Raw genomic sequence first — 24,505 nt, forward strand, 5'->3', positions numbered from 1 at the left:
CACAAAGAGTTAGATACAACTGAGTGACTGAAATGATTAAAATATGTATGTAGAGAAAATTAAAACATTTTTATTCTCTAAGTACAATTTTGGAAAGTAAAGTTTCTGTGATAGAAAAACCTGAATTTTAATTAGTCCAGTACCATTTACTAAAATTCCACCTATGTGTGGAATTTCTTGTGAAGCATAGTGTATGATGTGTGTTCTGTTGATTTGTTTTTCTTAATAGGGATTGTTTCATTCTTTTAAATTTGTGGTTTTCTTGACAAAACTACTTATTTGTCTGAAATGGAAAAAAATATTAAAAATCATTTTTTCCTCTATAACAAGTATGACCAATAACAAGAGCTATTATGAGAAATGGTTTTACTCTGAAATAAATTATAGTTACATACCAAGGCTCCTTGGCTGTTTCTCTAATTAAAGAGTATAAAGCTAGAACTTCTGAGGAAAACATGGGATCAGATAGCATCTGGACTGCTGTCTTCTAGTTTTGCATTAAAGACAGCCAAAAAAGAATACAGAAACACAAAAACAACCACCACCATTGGAACCTAATAGGAAAGATTTTCATTATTTGGAGATTTGTGGGACATGATTAAGCCTGGAACGGACACTTGGCCTTATTAACTAACCTGCCTAATGGCCCCGAAATTGCAGAAGGCAGTTGAGCTAACTTGGTCCGTGACGTAGCCTTAGTTTTGGGCTTCAGGGATCACAGAGTCTAAGAAACTAAACATTGGCTCCCCATCTCAACAGGCACAGTCTTCTGAGTGGGCCAAAGTCATGCTCTCCCTCCTCTGCCCTTCCCCATCTGTGCCTCACTCTCTAATTTCATAGAAAACAGAAATACGCAGGAAACGGGCATGGCAGTAATTGGTTGAATTCCAAACACCAAAATTTTGATAAAAAGAAGTGTTGGGGGCAGGGAGGACAGAAACTAGTAGCACCTGAGATCCTTGTATACTGGGGAGAGTTTATTTTCCATAGACCAGTATGTCTTTAAAAAACAATATAGTAGTAATTATTATTTCTTAAAAGATTGGAAAAAACCCTTATAAAGTAGGGGTAACTTTACTATTGGTAGGGATTGAAACTGATTTAGAAGGTAGTTTGGCATTATCTGCTAAAGTTGAAAATGAGCATTCTTTGTGACTCACCAGTTTTTCTGCTAGGTACATACTAGAAATGCATGCACAGGTGTATTTTAAGATATACATGTGAATGTCTATTATAGCTTTATTTGTAATAGGCAATACTGGAAACAGCCCAAGTCTCCATCATCAGAAGAGAGCATAAATAATTAATTTTTGTTGTGTTCATGTGGTACTATGACAGTGAAAAAATAACTACTAATGTATATGAAAATCAGGGATAAATTTCACACCCATAATACATGAAAGAAGCCAGACACAATAGATTGCTCATTATACATTTATGTAAAGTTTAAAAAAACTTAAACGATGTATCCTTTGAAGATAAAGCTAAGGAAAAGTGAGAAAATAATTCCATAAATAACAGGATTATGAACATTTTAGGGGAGGAGGATATGGAGGGCATACTGATTGAAAGAAAAGATTAATGGGGGTATTTATTGTTTCTTGGAGTAGTTATAAAGATGTTTGTCTTATAATAATTATTATGCTTTTATATTGCACTCTTTATTTTATAGTAAATCATGTTTCATAAGTACTTGTAAAGGATATCTGCTTTCCTTTGCTCTAGTTCCATATTCACAATAACATCCTTTGGCATATTTATCTATTTCTGTCTCTCTATGTCCTGAGAAAGATAACATTCCAAAATGTGAAAGGGCTCATTTGACTCATTAGAAAACAAGAAAAATTCTAACAGGAATTAATATATTGCCTGCATTTTTATCTTGTTTTCTTGTGATAATCGCTAACATTTTTTGAAAATTTGTTAAGTGAGTCAGATTATGTTGAGAGTACTCTGTATGCAGTGTCTCATTCAGTCATAACAACAGTCTTACAAGGTTGATATTTTTATCTTAACTTCAAAGCTATAGGAATTGAGCCTAAGCAATGAAATTAAATTACATGTCTAAGAACACAGTAAATTAAAACCCATCTCTGTCTGATCTGGATCTCAATACATTAAGCAATGTGTCATACTGCATTTTACTAATTCAACTGTATGGTTAACAGATAATCAGCCATCACTTACAGATTGGTGACAAGATCTAATTTTGCAATGGCCTGAGAAAGGACTGTAGTAAATTCACCGAGATAATGTGATCCTTAATGGCTTCTGATACCCATTAATCTGGTTTCCTCTGGCTACACCTTGATATTTTTCAACTTTGTAGCTCAGATCTCTCCTACTGCATGTGTTAGCATTGTAACTAAACATCTCCTTGCCTACCACTCCATGTAAAAATGTGAAAGTGTTAGTCTCTCAGTTGTGTCTGATTCTTTGTGACCCCATGGGCTGTAGCCTGCCAGGCTTCTCTGTTCATGGGATTTCCTAGGCAAGAATATTGGAGTAGATTGCCATTTCCTTCTCCAGGGGATCTTCCCAACCCAGGGATTGAACCCACGTCTCTTGTGTCTTCTACATTGCAGGCAGATTCTTTACCCACTGAGCCATTGGAGAAGCCAATATGTATGCTAAAATCGGAAAATATTCAGTGTCTTCTTATTTTTACCCCTGGAGTTTAGCACAGCACCAGCACACATTAGGTGTTCAATAAATGCTTGTTGAATCAAGAAGAATTAATGTTAGGAAAAATATACATTTCATAAGCAGTTGCTGCCATAATTTTATTTGAAGAATACCCTAAAATGTGTTCTTATGCAAATAAACAGGCTTTATTGCTGTTTGGCAAATGGGCTAAAATCTTTGCACACCTGAGCCATAACTTGCATATTCTTAAGATCTTCTTTAGGAAGTTGAGCTTTTTTGAAAGTCCCTGTGCTTCATGGTTTGCAATGCCTTAAATAATTAAGTGGTTTTCAAAACTGTTGAAAGATTAGTACCTGATAGATGATCTGCGTCCCAGCTTCTCTGAGAGAAGCTGATTTTATTCTGTCTTCTGGGAAAAATAAACATGAAAGATTTGGTGTTAAATTGAATGCATTCCATGTTGTGATTGTAAAGCATTTCACTGTTCTAAATGAGTATTGATTTTATGTATGAACAACCATTATTATATCAAGCAAAGAAGTACTATTGGTGTCTAAATACAATGATATGTCTAAAAAAATTTCCTGTCAATTCTGCTTTTAGGCAACATATTTGAACATGGGTTAATAAACATCTTGGTTAATGGTTGACATGCATGTATTAAAATGTAATACATGTGTGCATACTCAGTTTTCAATTGTGTCTGACTCTTTGTGATCCTGTGGACTGTAGTCTACCATGCATTTCTATCCATGGAATTTTTCAGGCAAAAATAGTGGAGTAGATTGCCATTTCCTTCTCCAGGGGATCTTCCCAACCCAGGGATCAAACTTGCATGTCTTCCATCTCTGTACTGGCAAGTGGATTCTTTACCACTGAGCCACCAGGAAGCGCAAAATATAATACTCTAAGTTTTAATTTTGTAGAACCTATGTTGTGTTCTCTATACATAATTCAGAAGAGGTTTCCAAATCTTGCCATATCTTTTTTTCTTTATTTTTTAAAAATTTATTTATTTTAATTGGAGTCTAATTAGTTTACAATATTGTAGTGGTTTTTGTCATACATTGACATGAATCAGCCATGGGTGTACATGTGTTCCCCATTATGAACCCCCTCTCTCACCTCCCTCCCCATCCCATCCCTCAGGGTCAATCCAGTACACCAGCCCTGAGCACCTTCCTCACTCATCGAATCTGGACTGGCGATCTACTTCACATATGATAATATACATGTTTCAGTGCTTTTCTCTCAAGTCATCTCACCCTCACCTTCTCCCACAGAGTCCAAAAGTCTGTTCTTTACCTCTGTGTCTCTTTTGCTATCTCGCATATAGGGTCATTGTTACCATCTTTCTAAATTCCATATATATGCGTTAATATACTGTATTGGTGTTTTTCTTTCTGACCACACTGTATAATAGTCTCCAGTTTCATCCACCTCATTAGAACTAATTCAAATGCATTCTTTATAATAGTTGAGTAATATTCCATTGTGCATATGTACCACAGCTTTTTATCCATTTGTCTGCCAATGGACATCTAGGTTGCTTCCATGTCCTGGCTATTGTAAACAGTGCTGTGATGAATATTGGGGTACATGTGTCTCTTTCAATTCTGGTTTTATCAGTGTATATGCCCAGCAGTGGGATTGCTGGGTCATATGGCAGTTCTGTTTCCAGTTTTTTAAGGAATCTCCACACTGTTCTCCATAGTGGCTATACTAGTTTGCATTCCCACCAATAGTGTAAGAGGGTTCCCTTTTTTCCACACCCTCTCCAGCATTTATTGTTTGTAGACTTTTGGATAGCAGCCATTCTGACTGGCATGAAATGGTACCTCATTGTGGTTTTGATTTGCATTTCTCTGATAATGAGTGATGTTGAGCATCTTTTCATGTGTTTGTTAGCCATGTGTATGTCTTCTTTGGAGAAATATCTGTTTAGTTCTTTGGCCCATTTTTTGATTGGATCGGTTATTTTTCTGAAATTGAGCTGCAGGAGTTGCTTGTATATTTTTGAGATTAATTCTTTGTCAGTTGCTTCATTTGCTATTATTTTCTCCCATTCTGAAGGATGTCTTTTCACCTTGCTTATAGTTTCCTTCGTTGTGCAAAAGCTTTTAAGTTTAATCAGGTCCCATTTGTTTATTTTTGCTTTTGTTTGCATTACTCTGGGAGGTGAGTCATAGAGGATCCTGCTGTGATTTATGTCAGATAGTGTTTTGCCTATGTTTCCTCTAGGTGTTTTATAGTTTCTGGTCTTACATTTAGATCTTTAATCCATTTTGAGTTTATTTTTGTGTATGGTGTTAGAAAGTGTTCTAGTTTCATTCTTTTGCAAGTGGTTGACCAGTTTTCCCAGCACCACTTGTTAAAGAGATTGTCTTTTCTCCATTGTATATTCTTGCCTCCTTTGTCAAAGATAAGGTGTCCATAGGTGCGTGGATTTATCTCTGGGCTTTCTATTTTGTTCCATTGATCTATATTTCTGTCTTTGTGCCAATACCATACTGTCTTGATGAGTGTAGCTTTGTAGTATAGCCTGAAGTCAGGGAGGTTGATTCCTCCAGTTCCATTCTTCTTTCTCAAGATTGCTTTGGGTATTTGAGGTTTTTTTTGTATTTCCATACAATTATGAAATTAGTTGTTCTAGTTCTTTGAAAAATACCATTGGTAGCTTGATAGGGATTGCAATGAATCTATAGATTGCTTTGCATAGTATACTCATTTTCACTATATTGATTCTTCCAATACATGAACATGGTATGTTTCTCCATCTATTTGTGTCCTCTTTGATTTCTTTCATCACTGTTTTATAGTTTTCTATATGTAGGTCTTTTGTTTCTTTGGGTAGATTTATTCCTAAGTATTTTATTCTTTTCATTGCAATGGTGAATGGAACTGTTTCCTTAATTTCTTTCTGTCTTCTCATTGTTAGTGTGTAGGAATGCAAGGGATTTCTATGTGTTAATTTTATATCCTGCAACTTTACTATATTCACTGATTAACTCTAGTAATTATCTGGTGGTGTCTTTAGGGTTTTCTATGTAGAGGATCATGTCATCTGCAGACAGTGAGAGTTTTACTTCTTCTTTTTCAATCTGGATTCCTTTTATTTCTTTTTCTTCTCTGATTGCTGTGGCTAAAACTTGCAAAACTATGTTGAATAGTAGTGGTAAGAGTGGACACCCTTGTCTTGTTCCTGACTTTAGGGGAAATGCTTTCAATTTTTCACCATTGAGGGTAATGTTTGATGTGGGTTTATCATATATGGCTTTTATTATGTTGAGGTATGTTCCTTCTATGCCTGCTTTCTGGAAGGTTTGTATCATAAATGGATGCTGAATTTTTCAAAGGCTCTCACTGCATCTATTGAGATAATCATATGGTTTTAATCTTTCAATTTATTAATGTGGTGTGTCACACTGATTGATTTGCAAATATTGAAGAATCCTTGCATCCCTGGGATAAAGCCCACTTGGTCATAATGTATGATCTTTTTAATATGTTCTTGGATTCTGTTTGCTAGAATTTTGTTAAGGATTTTTGCGTTTATGTTCATCAGTGATATTGGCCTGTAGTTTTCTTTTTGTGTGGCATCTTTGTCTGGTTTTGGTATTAAGGTGATGGTGGCCTCATAGAATGAGTTTGCTTGCCATATTTCTTTTCATCACTTTGAAAACTACTTTTCTTTTTGCCTGATCAATTGGTCAAAGTCTTTGTTCATAATTTAGAATCATAGAATAATTAGATACTAAACTAGAATCCTAGTTAGTAGAGTTTGATTGTGAACATGTTTACAATCATACAAGAACTGTTAATATTACCTAAGGTCACTTATTATAGAAAGATAAAAAATGTAGTTTTTTCTATTTTCAAATTGTAAAGCAGTTGATTCTCTGGAGTAGTTTAACATTTATTTTGCTTAATCTTAGAGTAATGAATAATAACTATCAGAGTTCCTCTTTCTTAAAATTGGAAAAGCACATAAAATATTTTAAAAGCTATCTTACTGTCTCATAATTGTCCTACCAACCAATCATTTGCTTTCTAGATCATCTCATTGAAAGATTTTACCTTCACCTGAACTAAATATGTCATTATTAATTTAAGATTAGGTGATACTTAATACTAGACTAGTATTAAGAGGATGGCATACTTTAGGCAAAATAATATGCAGAGGAAAAATTTTATATAACCTTATTTTAGCTCTGTCTTTGTTTGTATTTTCATGGGGATGCCTGGAGACAGTGGGTCATATGTGTAAAACAAAGGGCAAGTCAGGGCTTTTGCAGTTCTGCTGTGAGTTTGTGATCAATCATCTTATTCTAATTTGATTTGTGTTAATGTTGGAGGAAAGAGGATGAGAAATGACTACATGATCTTTTAATGGCATTATATTTTTGAGGTAATTCCTGTCTGGATACACATTACTATGGATTATTCCATTCTTTCCATTCCCTTCTTTTCTTCTATCCTTCCTTCCTTCTTCCCATAAATATCTATTGATGCCTACTGTGTGTCTGGCTCTGAGTTAGATGTTTGAAATACTCTGTGAACAAAACAGTAAGAAATTATTTACCTTTGTAAAATTTATATCCTAATAAAATAAGGTAGACAATAAAAGATAACAAATAAATAATTTAGTGTTATATAACATTTTGGAAGCAAACCTATGACCAACCTAGAGAGCATATTAAAAAGCAGAGAGAGGCAATACTTTGCAAACAAAGGTCCATGTAGTCAAAGTTATGGTTTTTCCAGTAGTCATGTTTGGATGTGAGAGTTGGACTATAAAGAAAGCTGAGTGCTGAAGAATTGATGCTTTTGAACTGTGGTGTTGGAGAAGACTCTTGAGAGTCCCTTGGACTGCAAGGGGATCAATTCAGTCAGTCCTAAAGGAAATCAACCCTGATTATTCATTGGAAGGACTGATGATGAAGCTGAAGCTCCCATACTTTGGCCACCTGATATGAAGAACTGACTCATTGGAAAGGGCCCTGATGCTGGGAAAGATTGAAGGCAGGAGGAAAAGGGGATGACAGAGGATGAGATGGTTGGATGGTATAACCAACTCGATGGACATTAGTTTGAGCAAGCTCTGTGTGTTGGTGATGGACAGGGAAGCCTGACGTGCTGCAGTTCATGGGGTTGCAAAGAGTCGGACACAACTGAGTGAACTGAAGTGAACATGCTGGAATTTAACAATCGCTAAGAAAAATAGGTTAAGGAAAGTAGGATCAAGAGTGGGTATCATGGAAAACAGCTGATGGGTCTTGAAGAGAGGAATTACATAATGTAATTTATAATGTGGAGGATCACTCAAGTGTCTTAACTGTCATGCTGAGAATAGATTTTAGAGAAGCAAAAGTAGAAGCTGGGAGATGAGTCAGACTATTGTGATAATGTCAATAGATGACATATCTTAGAACAGAGTAGTGATGAAGATGTTAGAAAGTGATCAGATTCTAAATATATTTTGAAGAATGTTCCAATGATTTGCATGTTAGAATGGTGAATATAGAGGAAACAAAGATGACTCAAGATTTTTGATCTGAGCAATTTAAAGAATAGGTTTGCAACCAATCAAAATAACAAGGGTTTGGGGAAACATTTGCTTAGTTAAAATAAGGAATTCCATTTTGGACAGTCAGCTTTGAGGTGTCCGTTAGATATCCAAGTGAAATCTCTGGAGTGGTGGAGGTAAAAGCATTCTAAAGTCTAAAGTTAATTATGTCTTCTCCAGCCATTAATCCTCAGTATCTCTACCCTATAGGAACTATAAATCATAGGCCTATTGAGAAGTTAGCCTTCTATTACTGCCAAGCCCCAGACCTAGTAATGTGTACCTACATATGCTTGTCTTTTTCAGTATAGTTGTCAAGACCACCATCAAATAGGTGAGAGTTCTAGTTTCACTATTTCCTTTTCCATGACCTCTGGGATGTTACTTAACCTTTTTGGCTTCTATGTACTCATGTCAATATCTACCTTAAAGAATTATGAGAAGAAATCACTTGGTACATTGTCTGACACCATAGTAAGTTGTCAGTTAGTGATAGCTATTATTATCTTCATTATTATGAGCTTCCCTGGTGGCTCAGATGGTAAACAATCCACCTGCAATGCAGGAGACCTGGGTTTGATCCCTGCATGGGAAGATCCCCTGGAGGAGAGCATGGCGACCCACTCCAGTATTCTTGTTTGGAGAATCTCCATGGACAGAGGATCCTGGTGGGCTACAATCCATGGGGTTGCAAAGATTTGGACACAACTGAGCGACTAAACACAGCACACGTTATGCAACTACAAGGCGGTGGTGACTCTGCTAGAGTTGTTACTTAGCCACTTTATAGTATCCAGTAAAATAATCCTGGGAATCTCAAGACCTTTTTATTCACTGGAGAAAAGAATGTGTAAAGTCTTCTTGTCCTTGAACCTGGAAGTCTCTGCTGCTGCTGCTGCTGTTGCTAAGTCGCTTCAGTTGTGTCTGACTCTGTGTGACCCCACAGACGGCAGCCCACCGGGCTCCTCCGTCCTTGGGATTCTTCAGGCAAGAATACTGGAGTCTCTAGTACCCCTGAATTCACACACTTGAACCTATTTTCTCTAAGAAGACAACTCCTGAGCCACCTGACCTGTTCCTGTAGGATTACAATCACTCAAATATCACTTTTTGTTGCTTCACTTGGATGACTTGGCCACTAGGTTACTCTGGTCCTCACTTTTTTAAACCTTAAGCTGCATATGTGTGCTAAGCAGGCTCCTCCAAAGAAGTTTGAGATGACTTTTTTTGAAATTATCAGTTAACTCTCAAAATGTTAGGACATGTTTTAAGCTCAAGAATGCCTATATGGGAAAAATGGGACAGAGACTTGGTGTAGATAATCAAATAGCTTGATAGGAAACATGGAAAAAGGACAATGTATCTAATAGCTAAAAACATGGACCAGGAATAAAAATTGAATTAAAGTAATATTGAGCCATTTACTGGCAAAGTGCCAGCTCCCAAAAAAAAGGCCATTATAAAAATCAAGTGATTGCTGAAGTTAATTTTATTAAAGTTACAGCAAGTAAGGATATCATCTGGGGAGCCTTAGTAGTGTTTTACAAAGATGAAGTTGGGAAGGAGTTTTCAGAGGGTTCTAGGACCTGGGCTGGTAGATATTACTGCCTGCAAGGCAGGCAGTTGGTTGAAAATTGGGCAGCATCTATGAAAAACAGCTGGGGTAGGTGGCCAGAGCAAGGTGAGTACCTTAAAGAAGTCTTAATAAGCACATGGTTAGTCTTAGTAAGTAGGCGGTTGTCATCAGATCATAGTCTTATACTCTGGGGGGAAGTATTTCTTGAAACAAGCAGTTCAGAAATTATTGTTTGGTGTTGTTGAACATAGGTTCAGGAAAATAATGCCTCATCTGATTATTATTTCATGGAGGAAATTATGTTAATTTCAGTTCTCAGTACTTATGTTGTTTAAGCCTTGTTGTCTTTATTTTTGAAAGGCAAGTTTGAGTTTTGAGTAAGATAAAACATGTAACACATCTATGTCTGGGCCTAATTTTGAGCAAATGTTCAATGTATATTGGCTGTTATTGTTTTTATAGTGTTTTATTGAATAAAACATAGACCTTTAGATGCTAACATCAGAGAATTCATGTTCTGGTGTCAGACTAATTTCAAATCCTAGAACATCACTTTGTAGCTTGTTTTCTACTGTAAGGTGAAAGCTTTTAAAATGATCTTTTCATGTCTCATAATTGGAATGTAAAAAATACATTTTTACATTGGAGTGCCAATATTTGAACAGAAGTGTCTGAAAACTGAATGTGTGTGCTTATCCAACCCACACTATTAACAACCATTGCTTTATTTGCAGAATGACATGAATTACATAGCATCCAGTGGACTTCTATTCAAAGATGGCAAAAAGCGGATTGATTACATCCTGGTTTATAGAAAGTCAAATATACAATATGACAAAAGAAACACATTTGAAAAGAACCTCAGAGCAGAAGGCTTAATGTTAGAAAAGGAGGTAGGTGCTTTAATAATATTAGCTATGTGATACAATATGCTGGAAGAGATATGATATTTTACATTTTAGTCTAAAAGGTATAACATATGGCTTTTTAAAATATATAGCAATTTTCTCCCACATGTAAAAGAAATGCATATGTATAGTCATATTTTAAAATATTTTCCTTTTTTACTCTATACATTTCTGGAAATTTAAATATTTTGCAAAGGGCATAGTTGTTTTTACATTTTTTTTTTTAATTAAAGAAGGAATGATCCTGTATAAAGTACAAAACTCTATGAAAAGAAAAACAAAATGTTCAAAGAAATGAGTCTGCCAAACCGTTAATATCTAGATTTTAATATTTCAGTAAGCATGTTTGAAATTTGTGTCTAGAGCTCAAATGAGGAATCTAAACTGAAGGTAAATGCTTTAATCTTTAGAACATAGGTGGTAATATAAGCTGTGTTTTAGTATGAAATCACTGGAGAGAATGATAAAAAAAAAAAAAGAGCCTAAAAGTGAGCCTATAAAAAGCAGGAGGGGAAAATAAATGATTGAAGGTGTTGGATGTAGGTGGAAGTAGAAGAGATGAGGAGTCACAGAGAAGAGTGGTTACCAGAGTTAAATACTGCTCAGAAGTCAAGTGAGACAAGAAAGAGGCCCAGTTACTTGGAGAATATGAAGATCTTTGGTAAAATCAATGAGAATCTTTTCTCTGAGAAGATAGACTTGGAAGCTAGACTGGGGCACATTGAAGAGTGACTGGATAGTGGAAAAATAGAGGCTGTAGCAAATGTCATCTGTTTGCTCATTTGTGAATGAAGGGTGAAGAGTGATAGCCCGAGATGGAAACGAGGTCTCATGAGGTTTCACTTCTTTCTTTCTGTTTTCTTTTTTTCTTGTATGTGATGTTTAAATAATGAGGAAGAAGGAAGGGTGAATAGAGAGAGGCAAGGAGAGAAAGAAATAGAAGAGAAAGATTGAGGAAATAGAAGATAGATGAGTAAAAAAAATTGAAAGGCCTTTAGGTGAAAATTAAGGTTGAGATCCAGTATACAGTTAGAATATCAAGTGTAATATCAGGGAAAATTAAGATCCCTTAATTGTATTTTAAAGTTAAATTTCTGCAATTATTTGTTTTGATTGTCAAAGGTATGTTTACTTATATTCTTAATTCTAAGAGTATTAACATTGATTTTTTAAACAGTTGAGTTAATTAGGACTAGATTAATTATCACAATGTTCATGTGTAAAACCAACAAAAAACAGTTTAAGTGAACAAAACATATTTATGTAATAAGCATGCTAACTTTATATATGAAATAAGCATGTTATTTTTATATATGAAAAAATAGTCTTAAAATTTCTAATCAAGAAATTGTTCAGTGCTATTTTTATTAATTTTCTATTGCTGCTCAACACATCACCACACACTCAGCAGCTTAGAGTAAAACCCATTTGTTAGCCCACAGTTCTGCAGATCAGAAGTCTGGGTATGGTGAGCTCTTGGCTCTGTTTCTTGCAAGACTTAAATCCGTGTGTTGAATAGGCTTGCATTCACAACTGGAACTTAAGGTATTCTTTCAAGCTTATGTGGTTGTGATAGAATTCAGTGCCTTGTGGTTGTAGGACTGAAATCCATATCTCCTTGATAGCTATAAGCCAGGTACCTCTCTCAGTTCCTAAAGGCCATTTTCATTCCTTGCTGCATGCTCCCCACCCATGTTGAAAACCAGCAACAGAGATTCTCCTTTGTGTACCTCTGCTGTTTTGAATCTCTTTTACCAAGAAGATTTCCTTTCAGGGAATCATCTTCCATGGAGAATAACCTCTCTTTTTTAAAAACAAATGTACCATATAAAGAACTTAATCATGAGACTGAATATGCCATCATATTCACAGGTCCTGTAGATTGTTCAAGATGAAGACAAGGCATGAAGATCTAAGAGGATTTCTTAGAATTCTGCCAACCACATTATTATAAAATTCAATATCCTATGTATTGCCTTTTTAAGCAAGTAGGCGTAGAAAGAAACTTAACTCTATGATTATAATATAGAACATAGATATATTTTTGGTTTAAACCTTATGTTAACTGATGACTAAATGGCATCTAAATAGTTATAGCTATATGAACTATCAAATCCAGTGTTTTGCATTATCATGAACTTTTATTTCTTCTTAAAATTTCTAGTATTATAGGATGTGTGCTTTATTTGCAACTTAATTTTAATAAGTATTAAATTGAAAATATTTAGGTCTTGTCACAGGTGGAAAAGGAAAATGAAATTGTGAAAATGTCAGCAAGTATTGGATTTTTAGCAGAAAAAAATGGGAGTATTCCCTAGGAAACAAGTTCCCAGTTTTAAAGTTTATATTCAACAGTTAAGCTCTGAGCCTGGCACAGAGTATATCTCAAATCCTCATTAAATTGCATGTTGATGTGGATAGTTTCTAGATGATCACATCAGCAACAGATAATGATTCATGTTTGAAGATTGTACAGGTGAATAGGTAGATGATCTCTGTCAAGATATGTTCTTTGTTATCCAAGTGTATTTCCAAATTATATCAGCATTTTACCTTTATCTTATACTTAGTATAGCAAGCTACCATATTCTGTATTTTTTTTCAGCTCTCTGCCACCAACTTGCAGAGTGACATTGTAAAAACACATTTTTAAAATTTCCTTTTTTTCTCAAGAATGAATCTTCTACCTCTTGAAAATTTTGGATGGAATAATTAAATAGTAATGTGAAGTGTGAAGGCTGTGGGTGTTTTGTTCCCCTGGAAAAGCCTGCCTGCATCCCAGCTAAACAGAATAGTGCCAGATTGGGAGCTTCTGATTCCAAGGGAGAAAGTAATCTTGCTTTCTGCCAACACCATCCCTTCACCAACCCCCTGCTGCAAGGAAAAAAAACTATTTTTTTAAGTAGAGGTATAACAAAAGATAAATTAAGTTGAAGAAGTTATAAGATAAGACAATTCATGCTGCTTGGAAAAAATATATACATATATATGTGTATATATATATTAATATATTTTAGACATACAAAATTAAAAATATTCTAGCTGTATGTGCCCTTAGCTTGATGTTTCACTGATGGTAGAATTAATGCAGTAACATCCTTCTAAAGCATCTACTTTATTTGGGTGTATTAGATTTTTTTTCACATCTTAAGAGTTGACCAGACTGAATTAATAATCAGTGCTAAGCCAGCTATTCATGATGCTAATTTGAACCTGACATAGTACCTCTTCCAAAATAATTCTGGCTTATTTGCTTTCTTATCTTCATTGTCTCTCGCTTAGGTACAAGTTACAAAGAATGTGTACTCAAAGTAAGTGAACTCATTCATTCATTCATCCATTCAATGAATGCTTAGTGAATGACTACTGTGTGCCTGGCGTAGAACTAGGTGCTCAGTAGACATAAATGAACAAAGCAAATATCCCTCCTCTCACGGCACTTACAAAAATAGACTCATTCACTAGAAGATAATAAACACTATTAAAAAATGGAGTGAGGTAAGAATGATGGGGTGAAGCAGGAAAGTAATAGCAAGTGACCAAATGATGGAAGTAGAGTGAATAAGAGGGAGATTAGTAGGAGAAAGGTTTAACAAGATATCGAGGGTTAGGTTGTAAAAGGCTGTGTAGGTCATTGGAAAAACTTTGGTTTTCACTCTGATTCAGATGAGGTTTTGAGAAATTATATGATCTGAGTTATATTTTAAAGAATAACTCTGGCCATTGTGCTACTGGGGGCAAGAATGTGAGCAAAGGCTCGATTAGAAAACACTGTAAGACTCTAGATCAGAGATGGTGGTGATAGACCAGGGCAGTAGCTATGGAAGAAGTGGGGAGCAGCCATTTCTAGCTGTACATGTTGTGAAGAGAAACAAGCTAGGAACCAGCTGATAGTATGAAACCCAAGCTCTCCTGTGGTGGAGGTTAAGCCTTCCCAGGTCTCTCCCAACACCCATGCATGTAATAGTCATTCCTTCTTCATGCTGCTAATATATTCTGACAGCCAATATGCCTAGGTTTTAAGAACCGTGATGCTCTGTGGGAGAGTGTGATCTCCATTCATACCAGAATAAGGCTTAGCTCCTGAGAAATGATTTTTTTTTTTTTTCGTCCTAACATCTGCTTATTCCTCAAAAGAGATCCTCACTCTCAAACCATTGGAGAGAATGTAATGATCTCACATCAGTGCGCTTCTCAAGGGATTGGTTGTTACCTTTCATCATCCTGTAGAATGTGTCATTCTGGTAGAGACTGATTGTGTCTGAATCTAGATTTGTTTTCATAGAAGTCTCATTTCCAGATTCTGGGATGAAATGAGCACTAAATATGTTTTTCTTTAATCCTGAGGGTCCCATTTTCTCTGTCTTTGAATAACTGCTGAAAAGGAATCCACACCTCCCCAGGAACTGAACAATGACATAAAAGCATAAGGCACTTTGAATACATAAAGAGGAAACATAAATTTTCCAAAGAAACTATAGTCTGTAGAAATACAGTTTTATTACAATTTATACTGAGTTTTATTTCAAAGAAAATTTAACTTTTCAATCACTTGATTCAAGTCCTCAACTTCAGAGTTTTCCCCAATCATAGGTTGTTACTGGCTTTTTACTCGTATAATTCAAAGCCTATTATAGAAGGCCTAAAAACCAAGGCACTGCTCCACCAAAGGTGAATCAAGTAGCTATTTACTGAGAAAAAGAAAAAAAAAAGAGAGAGAGAGAGAGAGCGATTCTAGTGAAGCTTTGAAAATAGCCATTACTTTGGCCGTGGTCTGATTCTAGAAGCATGCTCTCACTGGGAATGAACGTTCTGGGTAAACCTCTTGTACTTGAGCTCCTTATAGTCTAGTCTCTCATAAGACTCATGACAACTCTATGAGGTAAGACCATTCTCTCCATTTCCCAAGCGAGAAAACCAAGGATCAGAGAAATGAGGTAATTTCCCCAAGATCCTAGGGTTAATAAATGATAGAAATGGAATTTGTACTTACCTCTTTGTGATTCTGAACATTGTGTTTTTTCTTCCATACCATGTCATTTTTTCCAAGTAGGCATTTAGGATTAAAGAAATTGACCAGAACACTCATGTTTGTTAAAAGTTCCTTAGATAATCCCAATGCCCATTTTATTTTGCTTAAAAACCTCTTGTCTAGATCAAAGACACAAATTATTATGACCTCTTAGCAGGAAACATTATACTAGCCTTTTAAGATTCAAGTAAGCATGAAAATTTGACAGCTCTGCAAGGGCATGGACTTGTAGGTCTTATACTCTGTTTATCCCCAGAATTTTCATAGGCTCTCACAATTATAATAGCAATTGCTCAATAAAATATGCTAGAAGAATAAATGAATGAATAACTGGTGTAACTGTCAGTGTTGTCTACCCACCTTGAGCAGGAAAGAAAGGATCATGAGAAAGTTTACAACCAGAATAATTGCAGGGTCCTAATTGGCTCATAATTATTCTGGTTGGTGGCTCTGGATCTTAATAATGGTCAAGGAAGAAAGCATGCTAACTCACATGGATGATTATTTCTTGCATACAATGACATAATTATATTTTTATTAAGATAAATCTGTGTTATGAAATTTTATTCATATAAATTCCTTTTAAATCAGCAATGATTCCTGTATATATAAGGGGACAGTGTTCTTCCTTGTCAGGTCAAATTGTGACATGATATTATCAGCTCTGATTCTAATTGGCACCTGTTCTGTTGCCCTTTACAGCCAGCTGTTGCAAACCCGGATATCATGTTTATTAAAATTCACATTCCATGGGACACACTGTGCAAGTATGCAGAGAGACTGAATATTAGGATGCCCTTCAGGTATTTTCAGGTTTTATTTCATTCTATCTCAGAGTATATTAAGATGAGCCTGTTTTTTGCAAAACCTGAGAGTAATAAGTGTAATTCTTTCGCAGAAGAAATGCTTTTTTTTGCCAAGTTTAGTTAATTTGACCTTTATCTTTCCTTCCAATTTCCTCACCTAATGTAAGCTTCCTGGTCCCCTGATGCTTTATATCATTTCTAGCTGGACTAGACTGGAAGGAGGGAAAGATAGTTGTTTTCTAATTTTGCTTACTATTCCCAAGATCAGTCTCACTTATTTAATACAGCTCGATGGAACTCTTATTTTTGTGGCAGAAGGAAGTGTGTAGCGTTCTTATGTGTACAGAGTCAGCATTCTTCTCTGTATAGCAGTTATCAGGAATCTTTCCTCAGGTGAATCAACCAGATAGTTTCTTAGCTCTGTCCTCAGTGCCAAAGGATAAATGGTAATGAAAGACCTTCTCAGTTCAAAGATGTTTCCGTCTTTCCTTTAGGCAAGACTATAGGAAAGTCAAAAATTCAATAGACCTATTTCCCCATATTATGTGTTTTGTGTTATATGCAGAATGTATCACTTTCCTTCCTGATCTCTCACAGTGAAATTCAAGTGTTTCTACTATGTGTGAACTGGCACTGAAGCTCAGTATGCTTCATCAACTGCTAAAAAAGGTTTTAAACGGTTCAGGGTAACAAGATGCCAAGGAAAAGAACCTCTAGATAATGAATTTGCATGAACATTAAGAGGGCAATTCAAAACTGTGAAGAAATTTATCAGACCTGGTAGCATGGTAGAGACTAGATCTGTGAGAGGGCTGCCAGCCTCGGGTCGCATGACAAGCCTCGAGAGTCTTGTCTTTTTAGTCATCTGAAACTCCTCAGGCTTTGGAAGTTGCAACCACAAGTCATTGCCCACAAAGCAGAAATTAATTAAGCGCTGGCAACTACTGAGGAATCTTACAGTGACAATATTAGAATTAGATACCTAAATTGACTCCCATTCCTGTTTGGGTCAATCTCAAGGGAAATCAATCCAGTCAGTCTTAAGGGAAATCAACCCTGAATACTCATTGAAAGGACTGATGCTGAAGCTGAAGCTCCAGTATTTTGGTCATCTGATGGGAAAATCGACTCATTGGAAAAGTCACTGGTGCTGGGAAAAATTGAGGGTAGAAAGAGAAGAGGCTATCAGAGGATGAGGTGTCAAGATGGCATCACTGATGCAATGGACGTGAATTTGGGCAAACTTTGGGAGATGATGAGGGACAGAGAGGCCTGGGGTGCTGCAGTCCATGTAGTTGCAAACAGTCAGACGTGACTAGGCAACTGAACAACCTGTTTGAGAAAAAGTTTCAAAATCCTCTATACAGATATTTATAAGACAGGTAAATAATATCTTGAAGAGCTTGGCAAAAATAATAATAGTAACAAAATAAAGAACAAAAGAAGATGAACGCAGGAAAGAAAATTCTCTAGAATTCTTTAGCACCTTATATAAATTATTACTATGATATCTATAAGAACCTGAAGTTTGTACATTTTTATGAAACTTGTTCCCTGAAAGAAGCAAGTAAGGACCTATGAAATATTATTTGTGTTGTGATTAGATAGTTTGAAGTCTCCAGAGGACTTCTTTCAATTCAGGTCATTCTACTGAACCTATCTTGAGAGCACAAGTAGGTAAGTAAACACTGTTCTACTCTACATCTCTTAACTTCTGAGGAATTTTTTCCCCCTGACACTACGTCTCCTTCTTAAAAAAGTCTTTTGAAATACATGCCTGTGACTTATTTCAGGCTGACAATGGGAGAATATTTGCCTTTTGCTCTATCTGGTTTCTTGTTGTTTGGTCTGTATGTATACATGCTACACAGAATCATGCAGAATTTCATTATTTTATCTTAAGAAGAAAACTGAAAAATATGTAAAAACATTCCCTGAAGTATTTTTTATAATTGTGAAAAATGTAAATATGTTCAATGGTAGAGGATTCATATAAATTAGATATACCCTTGCAATGCAAAATAATTCACTTATAAAGTGAATGGGTACAAGGATTTCTTAATGACTGTGGTTAAATAGTAAGTAGTAAAATTTAAATAAAATTATATATAAATAAAATATATTTTATATAAATAAAATATATAGGATATGCATATATTTATACAATGAGATTTCAACAATGTAAAATGAATAGAAAAAATTGGAAGAGAATATAATATGCTAAAATATGATTGCTTCTGATGGGTGGGAGTGAAGTCCTTATTATTTCATAGGTCATTATTTATTTAACTTTCTTACAAAATTATTTTTAGCAAGTTATAATTTGCTTGCAGGATATAAACAAAGATGCAAAAGAAGTGTAACACCCAAGACAATAACCTACTTTCTGATATCAGAGTGAAATTGCTAAAAAAAATTCCAAATTAATTTTCATATGCCTTCATACTGCCCCTATTCCTGTGATCTCACCATTGTTTCTAAGAGGAGTTATAGTTGAGTTTATGCACAAACTAATTGCCTTGTAGATCCAAAAGGAGGAAACCCTTCGAGACTGTCACAAAGCATGCCATTTCAGTAGATTTTAGTATTCGGGTTCTGTTCACGTTAACTGAATATTATGTTTAAATATCTCGCCCAAAAAGGATCATAGCTTCCATTACCTCCTCTGAACTTTATACAAAACACATGTCTGCCAGAGGTCCAAAAGATTGAATTCTTTTTTTGCTATCCAAGGGGTAATTTGGCATCATCTGATTTTTAGTTCCTGGCCAAGACACTTATTATTAATTTGAAATCATACTTTCCTTCAATGAAAAATAAACGTTGGTTAGCATGTTCACTTTGCAGCAAATATTTGACATTCATAATTTCAGAGATGGTTTTTCTTTCTTTATCAGTACTGTTGCAGGAAGGGGGACCCCTTCCAGGGCCTGAAACTGGGCTCTTGTCTAACCCTCAGAAATGAATTATCCGAGGAGACACATGTGCTGACAAAGCAAGAGATTTTATTGGGAAAGGGCACCTGCGTGGAGAGCAGGAGGGTGAGGAACCCAGGAGAGCAGCTCTGCCAAGTGGCTGCAGTCTTGGGTTTTATGGTGATGGGATTAGTTTCCAGGTTGTCTTTATCCACTCATCTGACTCAGAGTCCTTCCTGGTGGTGCACGCCTTGTTCAGCCAAGATGGATGCCAGAGAGAAGGATTCTGGGAGGTGGTCAGACATATGGTGTCTCCTTTTGACCTTTCCCAAACTCTTCCTGTTGGTGGAGGCTTATTAGTTCCGTGTTCCTTACCAGGACCTCCTGTTATAAAACAACTCATGCAGATGGTTGCTAAGGTGCCTGGCCAGGATAGGCGGTTTCAATCAGTGTGCTTCCCCTAATGGTACTATCCAAGTATGTCCACTCTGCTATAGTGAATCAGGAAAAAGTCTTATAAAGACAATGGCACAAGAATCTAGTGTCACAAATTTCATATAACTCATTCCACCATCTCGGTTAGATTGTATTAATTTTAAAAATTGAAAATCTGTTAGAGCATATTGGTCTTTTTCCTCTCATTTCCCTTACTCTTGACTTTTCAGATAACTATTGAGGAACTCTAATTAAAAGAATAATCAATATTCTCATAATGTTTTAAAAAATCTGTGTCAAAATTAATTCTTTGTGTCTTTTCCTTAGAAGTTCTTTAAAACAGTTACTTTGCCAGGTTGCATCTTCAGTTTGTATGAATTAAATAATTAAGTTTTCAATCTGCGTGCCATAGTGTCCTTCTATTCCAGGAGATGTTTTAAATAAGAGGCTTTTTTTAGTTGAATGGTTTTGCTGTTATAAATGATATTCATTTTTATTTTCTGATAAGATTGCATTTGAAAGAAGAGTTATGATACATCAAAAGAAAGAAATATGAAATATATATAGTTACTGTCTCTTTTCATTAATGTTGTGGCTAAAGTTTCTTCTTTATGTTTTTCAAGATAATGTTTACAATCTCTACATTACTGAAACTTTGGAAAATGCAATTGTGATCCTTTTGATTTAATAATATAAATATTAGAAAATATATAGCTTTTCCAAAGTATACCAGAAGAACACTGGTTCAAGAGAAAGTAAAAGAAAAATATCCTGTGACCAAATACGTTCTTGAAATTCAAAGTTAAACAATAAGTTTATTTGCTGTAGGAATTTTTAGAGAAGTGGTTCTCAGTCTTCAGAATACATCATAATTACCTGGGAAACTCAACAAAAGTAAAGAATTTCTGGGTGTAGGATAAGATTGGGTATAAACATTTTTAACAAGCATCCCAAGAGATTTTGTTATAGTTGGTAGAGAAATATTGTCTTGAAGATTTTAATATTTTTATAATTCTTATAATTTTTATAAATTTCAACAGACAGTTGCACAGAGCAGCCTTTCCAATTTTCATCTGATGATGGATTTTTTTAATCACAATATGATGATGTTCTTGAGAAAACATTCTGAGGAATTCTAGAATGAGGAGTTCTTTTGCAGCATCTTTCCATATTACTTTAATAATAGATGTAGCATTAACCAACTCCTTAATAACTAACTTCTGATTTATTTATAAGGTATGCCTAAAATTTGGGATAGCAGTCAGCTCATGAAGAGGAAATATTATTCAGATATAGAATAAGTGGCAAAGTATTTTCATGGTTGTCAGCTCAATTTCCAAATGTCAATTGTTATCATATTTAGGGACATATATATATATATATATATATATATATAGTCTTAAAATTAAGAAATGCGTGGACGTCAAAAGAACTTAAATAAGAAAAATGCATATCTCTTTTCAAGACAAGATTTTTTAAAAGATTTATGCAAGAGGGACATACCCATGCTTGACTATTCCATATATTTATTCAGTATTGAAATCTATATTGCATTCCATAAAGAAAAGCTGCAAATTTATTCAGAAAAAAGTATTAGAGTTATAACCCTTCCTACAAAAGTTTTCTGCTAACTTACTCTTTGAACACAAAACTTCAACATTTTATCTAGAGCCTATGCTTGAATATTTGGCATATATAGAATTTTATATATCTAAATTTTCTAGCTATTTCTTTTCTTGATTAAAATGGCCTGCGTACTGGACTTGATGTTTCATAACCAAAAAAAAAAAAAAAACCTGAGAATTAAAATATCCCACATTCTACCTTTTATTCTATCAGGAATGACTTTCATGTCTTCTATATTCCATAAATATCAATTCCCACTTTCATCATTTTTCTTTTTATTCAAGGTGATTCATATTCATTTTAACCCTTCTCACATTAAAATGGTCAAGCCTATTTAAGATGATTCAGTCATCCTGTAGTTTCTCAGACTGAGTTCAATATGGGGTCAACCTTCCATCTTTCCTCAAGCTTTTCCTCCCACAAATATTTTAATCATAGCAAATTTGGGAGAATTTTTTTAAAACAACTAAGAACAACCTTTTATTATAGTTGGGAATAAACTTATATCACCTTTGTATGGAAAGAATAACTCACTCAAAAATAAAATAATGTAATAAGATACAGAGAGCCCAATGTATAAAATAGATAAAAGTGCAGGAGCTTTGCTTAACAAGGAGCAGGGACCAGGGTCCCTCTCATATAACAGTCCTCATTTTGACCTGCAAACATCTTCACATGTGGCTACTAGCTATGTGAAACACTGGTTGGAAACAGTGATTGAGATAATGATTTACTTATAATTTTGAGTGACTTGTTGTAAGTGCGTGGGTAGGTAAGTAGATAAATGCTGTCTTGTTTCAAGGTGTAAAATAGAAGGATCTTTTAAATGAAAAAATAAGGGAAAATAAAGAAAGCTCTGTCAATGAACAATATGCAGTTAATAAATTATGTAATGAAGATTGTATGTGGAAATAATTTGGTCCTGCAGGTTCATTTATGCAGAAAGACTAAGGAAAATTGCAGGTTATTATTGACTGAGTGGGTTAAAGATTCACTTGTATATGTTAGGGGAATGTAATTAAAAACTAAATCTTCCCCAAGCAAAGAAACTTCTCCACAAAGATACAAGAGAAAGATCACACTTTTTATCATGAATAAGCATTAAACCAAAATGCGGCTTGCATCACAGGAAATTCACTGAGATTGCAAAGACAGAAAGAAAGCTCACCCTTTTATACAGCCACGCAGATACAAGTCATTATGGGCATGTCCTCAAGATAAACAGTAATCCCAATCCTCAAGTAAGAGGACTTGACAGCATTAATTGTCACACATAGTTCATCCTAGATTTTACTGGTAATTAGAATGTTAGTTAATTGGGAAAAGCGAGTGCCTTAATTTTATTTGTTCTTACGGTCTAAAAACCATGTGTATTCATCTTGTATGATTTTCTTCCTTCACTTGTTTTTTATTTCTCCCAAAGCATTTCAAAATTTTTAAAAATGCTTAAAAGAATACTTCAAAATAGTAACAATAAAAAGAGAATAACATTTAGTCTAAATGTTTCCCTGTCCTTTTATGTTATTCCTTACCATATCCACAACTGATAATTATAATCATAATCCTTATCTTCTCTTAATTACATTCATAGATTTTTTTGATGCTGACAATTATTTTAAACCAATTTCTACATTTGTAGTTTTTAAAAGATATACCTTATTTAGTAAATGTTTATTAAATTCAAAGTACCCTCAGGCACTGAAGGAAATAAATGCAGCTGTGAGTTAAAAGTTCATTCATTTATTCATCAGTCATGGTAATCCTCATTACTATTTACCAAAGAATATACCATATACACAAAGTCAGATGAACTGAAACTGCCATCTTTAAGAAGCCCAATCTCCTATAGAAGATAGTCACTGAACAGTTATATAATAATGAGAGTTTTAGAGTGAAGATGGGTTTATAGCCCAATAGGGAGTGAATGACATATGCACACAAACCTGTGTATATTTGGAAAAAATGAAAGAAGTGGTATTTAAAATGTGAGTTTAGGATAAGCAGAGCAAACGTTCAAACTCCATACTTAAAATTAGTGTTAGAGTATGTCAGGGACAAGTTAAAATTCTTTTCTAGGATTGTGACTGGTGATTGCTGTGAAATACAGCAGCTCAGAATGTTTTTAGGTTTTCTAAGCAGTTAATAATACAGGACTAAATATCAATTGTACTGACTCTCAGTTCTGCCTTCTAGAAACCACACACATTGCAGAGGAGTCTTCTGACTCTCTGAAATGGGTTTTCATGGGTGGGGGTAAAGAGGCATTTTAGAAGGTCCTGAATGAGATTCTCGAGTTCCAAGATGTGGATTTAGTGAGAATCTTCTAAAGGGTGGATTAACCTCTGTCATTAAAATATTTAGTTTCTCAAAAATCAGAATGGTACACACTTACTTAATATACTCAATATCTTTCAGCCCAAAACCTTAGCATCAGTGGTTAAGATCCTTCATTATATATGCCTTGTTCATTATCCCCTCACCTCTTTATGACCCTCAACTTGCAATTTATATGCTGGCAATTATCAAATTAGTAAAAATTCCCCGAATTTTACAATGGTTCACTTGCTCCCATAACCATTTCATATGCTGCTACCTCAGGCTAAAATGCTGTGTCCTAAGTACTCCCTTTAGAAGACTCCTGTCATTCTACAAGGTTGAATTTAAGACTCAATACAGATAACACGCAGGGAAGAAGGCTTCCCTGTCTTTCTCCTACATCTACAAAAGTTAAGTGAGATCCCTTCCTAGGTACTTCTATAGCCCTCTCTATTTTACTGTGTTATCACACTTTATTATAACTATCACTTGTCTCCTCAACTGTAAAGTAGCTTTTTGAGGGTAAAGACCCTCTTTTTTCTCTAAATTTTTAATGGTTATAATTTAATTATAATATAATTCTAATTATAATATTAAGGTTATAATTCTTTGCAATATCAGAAATATTCAGTACATATGTGTTTAGATGGATAGATGACTTCGTGTAACATGTAAGCAT

The 24,505-nt window shown here is 34.9% G+C and overlaps 1 protein-coding gene across 3 annotated transcripts in view; it reads left to right on the forward strand.

Annotated features, from left to right (window-relative positions):
* Window positions 1-24,505, forward strand: part of ANO3 (anoctamin 3) — a 428,911-nt gene that overhangs the window by 288,312 nt on the left and 116,094 nt on the right. For all 3 annotated transcript variants that reach the window (XM_043482413.1, XM_043482414.1, XM_043482415.1), the window contains 2 exons: window positions 10,523-10,681; window positions 16,431-16,531. In XM_043482413.1, the coding sequence (XP_043338348.1) occupies window positions 10,523-10,681; window positions 16,431-16,531 (260 nt within the window). The remainder of the gene's footprint in view (window positions 1-10,522; window positions 10,682-16,430; window positions 16,532-24,505) is intronic.

This window comes from Cervus canadensis, chromosome 11 (genome assembly GCF_019320065.1).
Source record: "Cervus canadensis isolate Bull #8, Minnesota chromosome 11, ASM1932006v1, whole genome shotgun sequence".
In the NCBI taxonomy this organism is placed as follows: domain Eukaryota; kingdom Metazoa; phylum Chordata; class Mammalia; order Artiodactyla; family Cervidae; genus Cervus; species Cervus canadensis.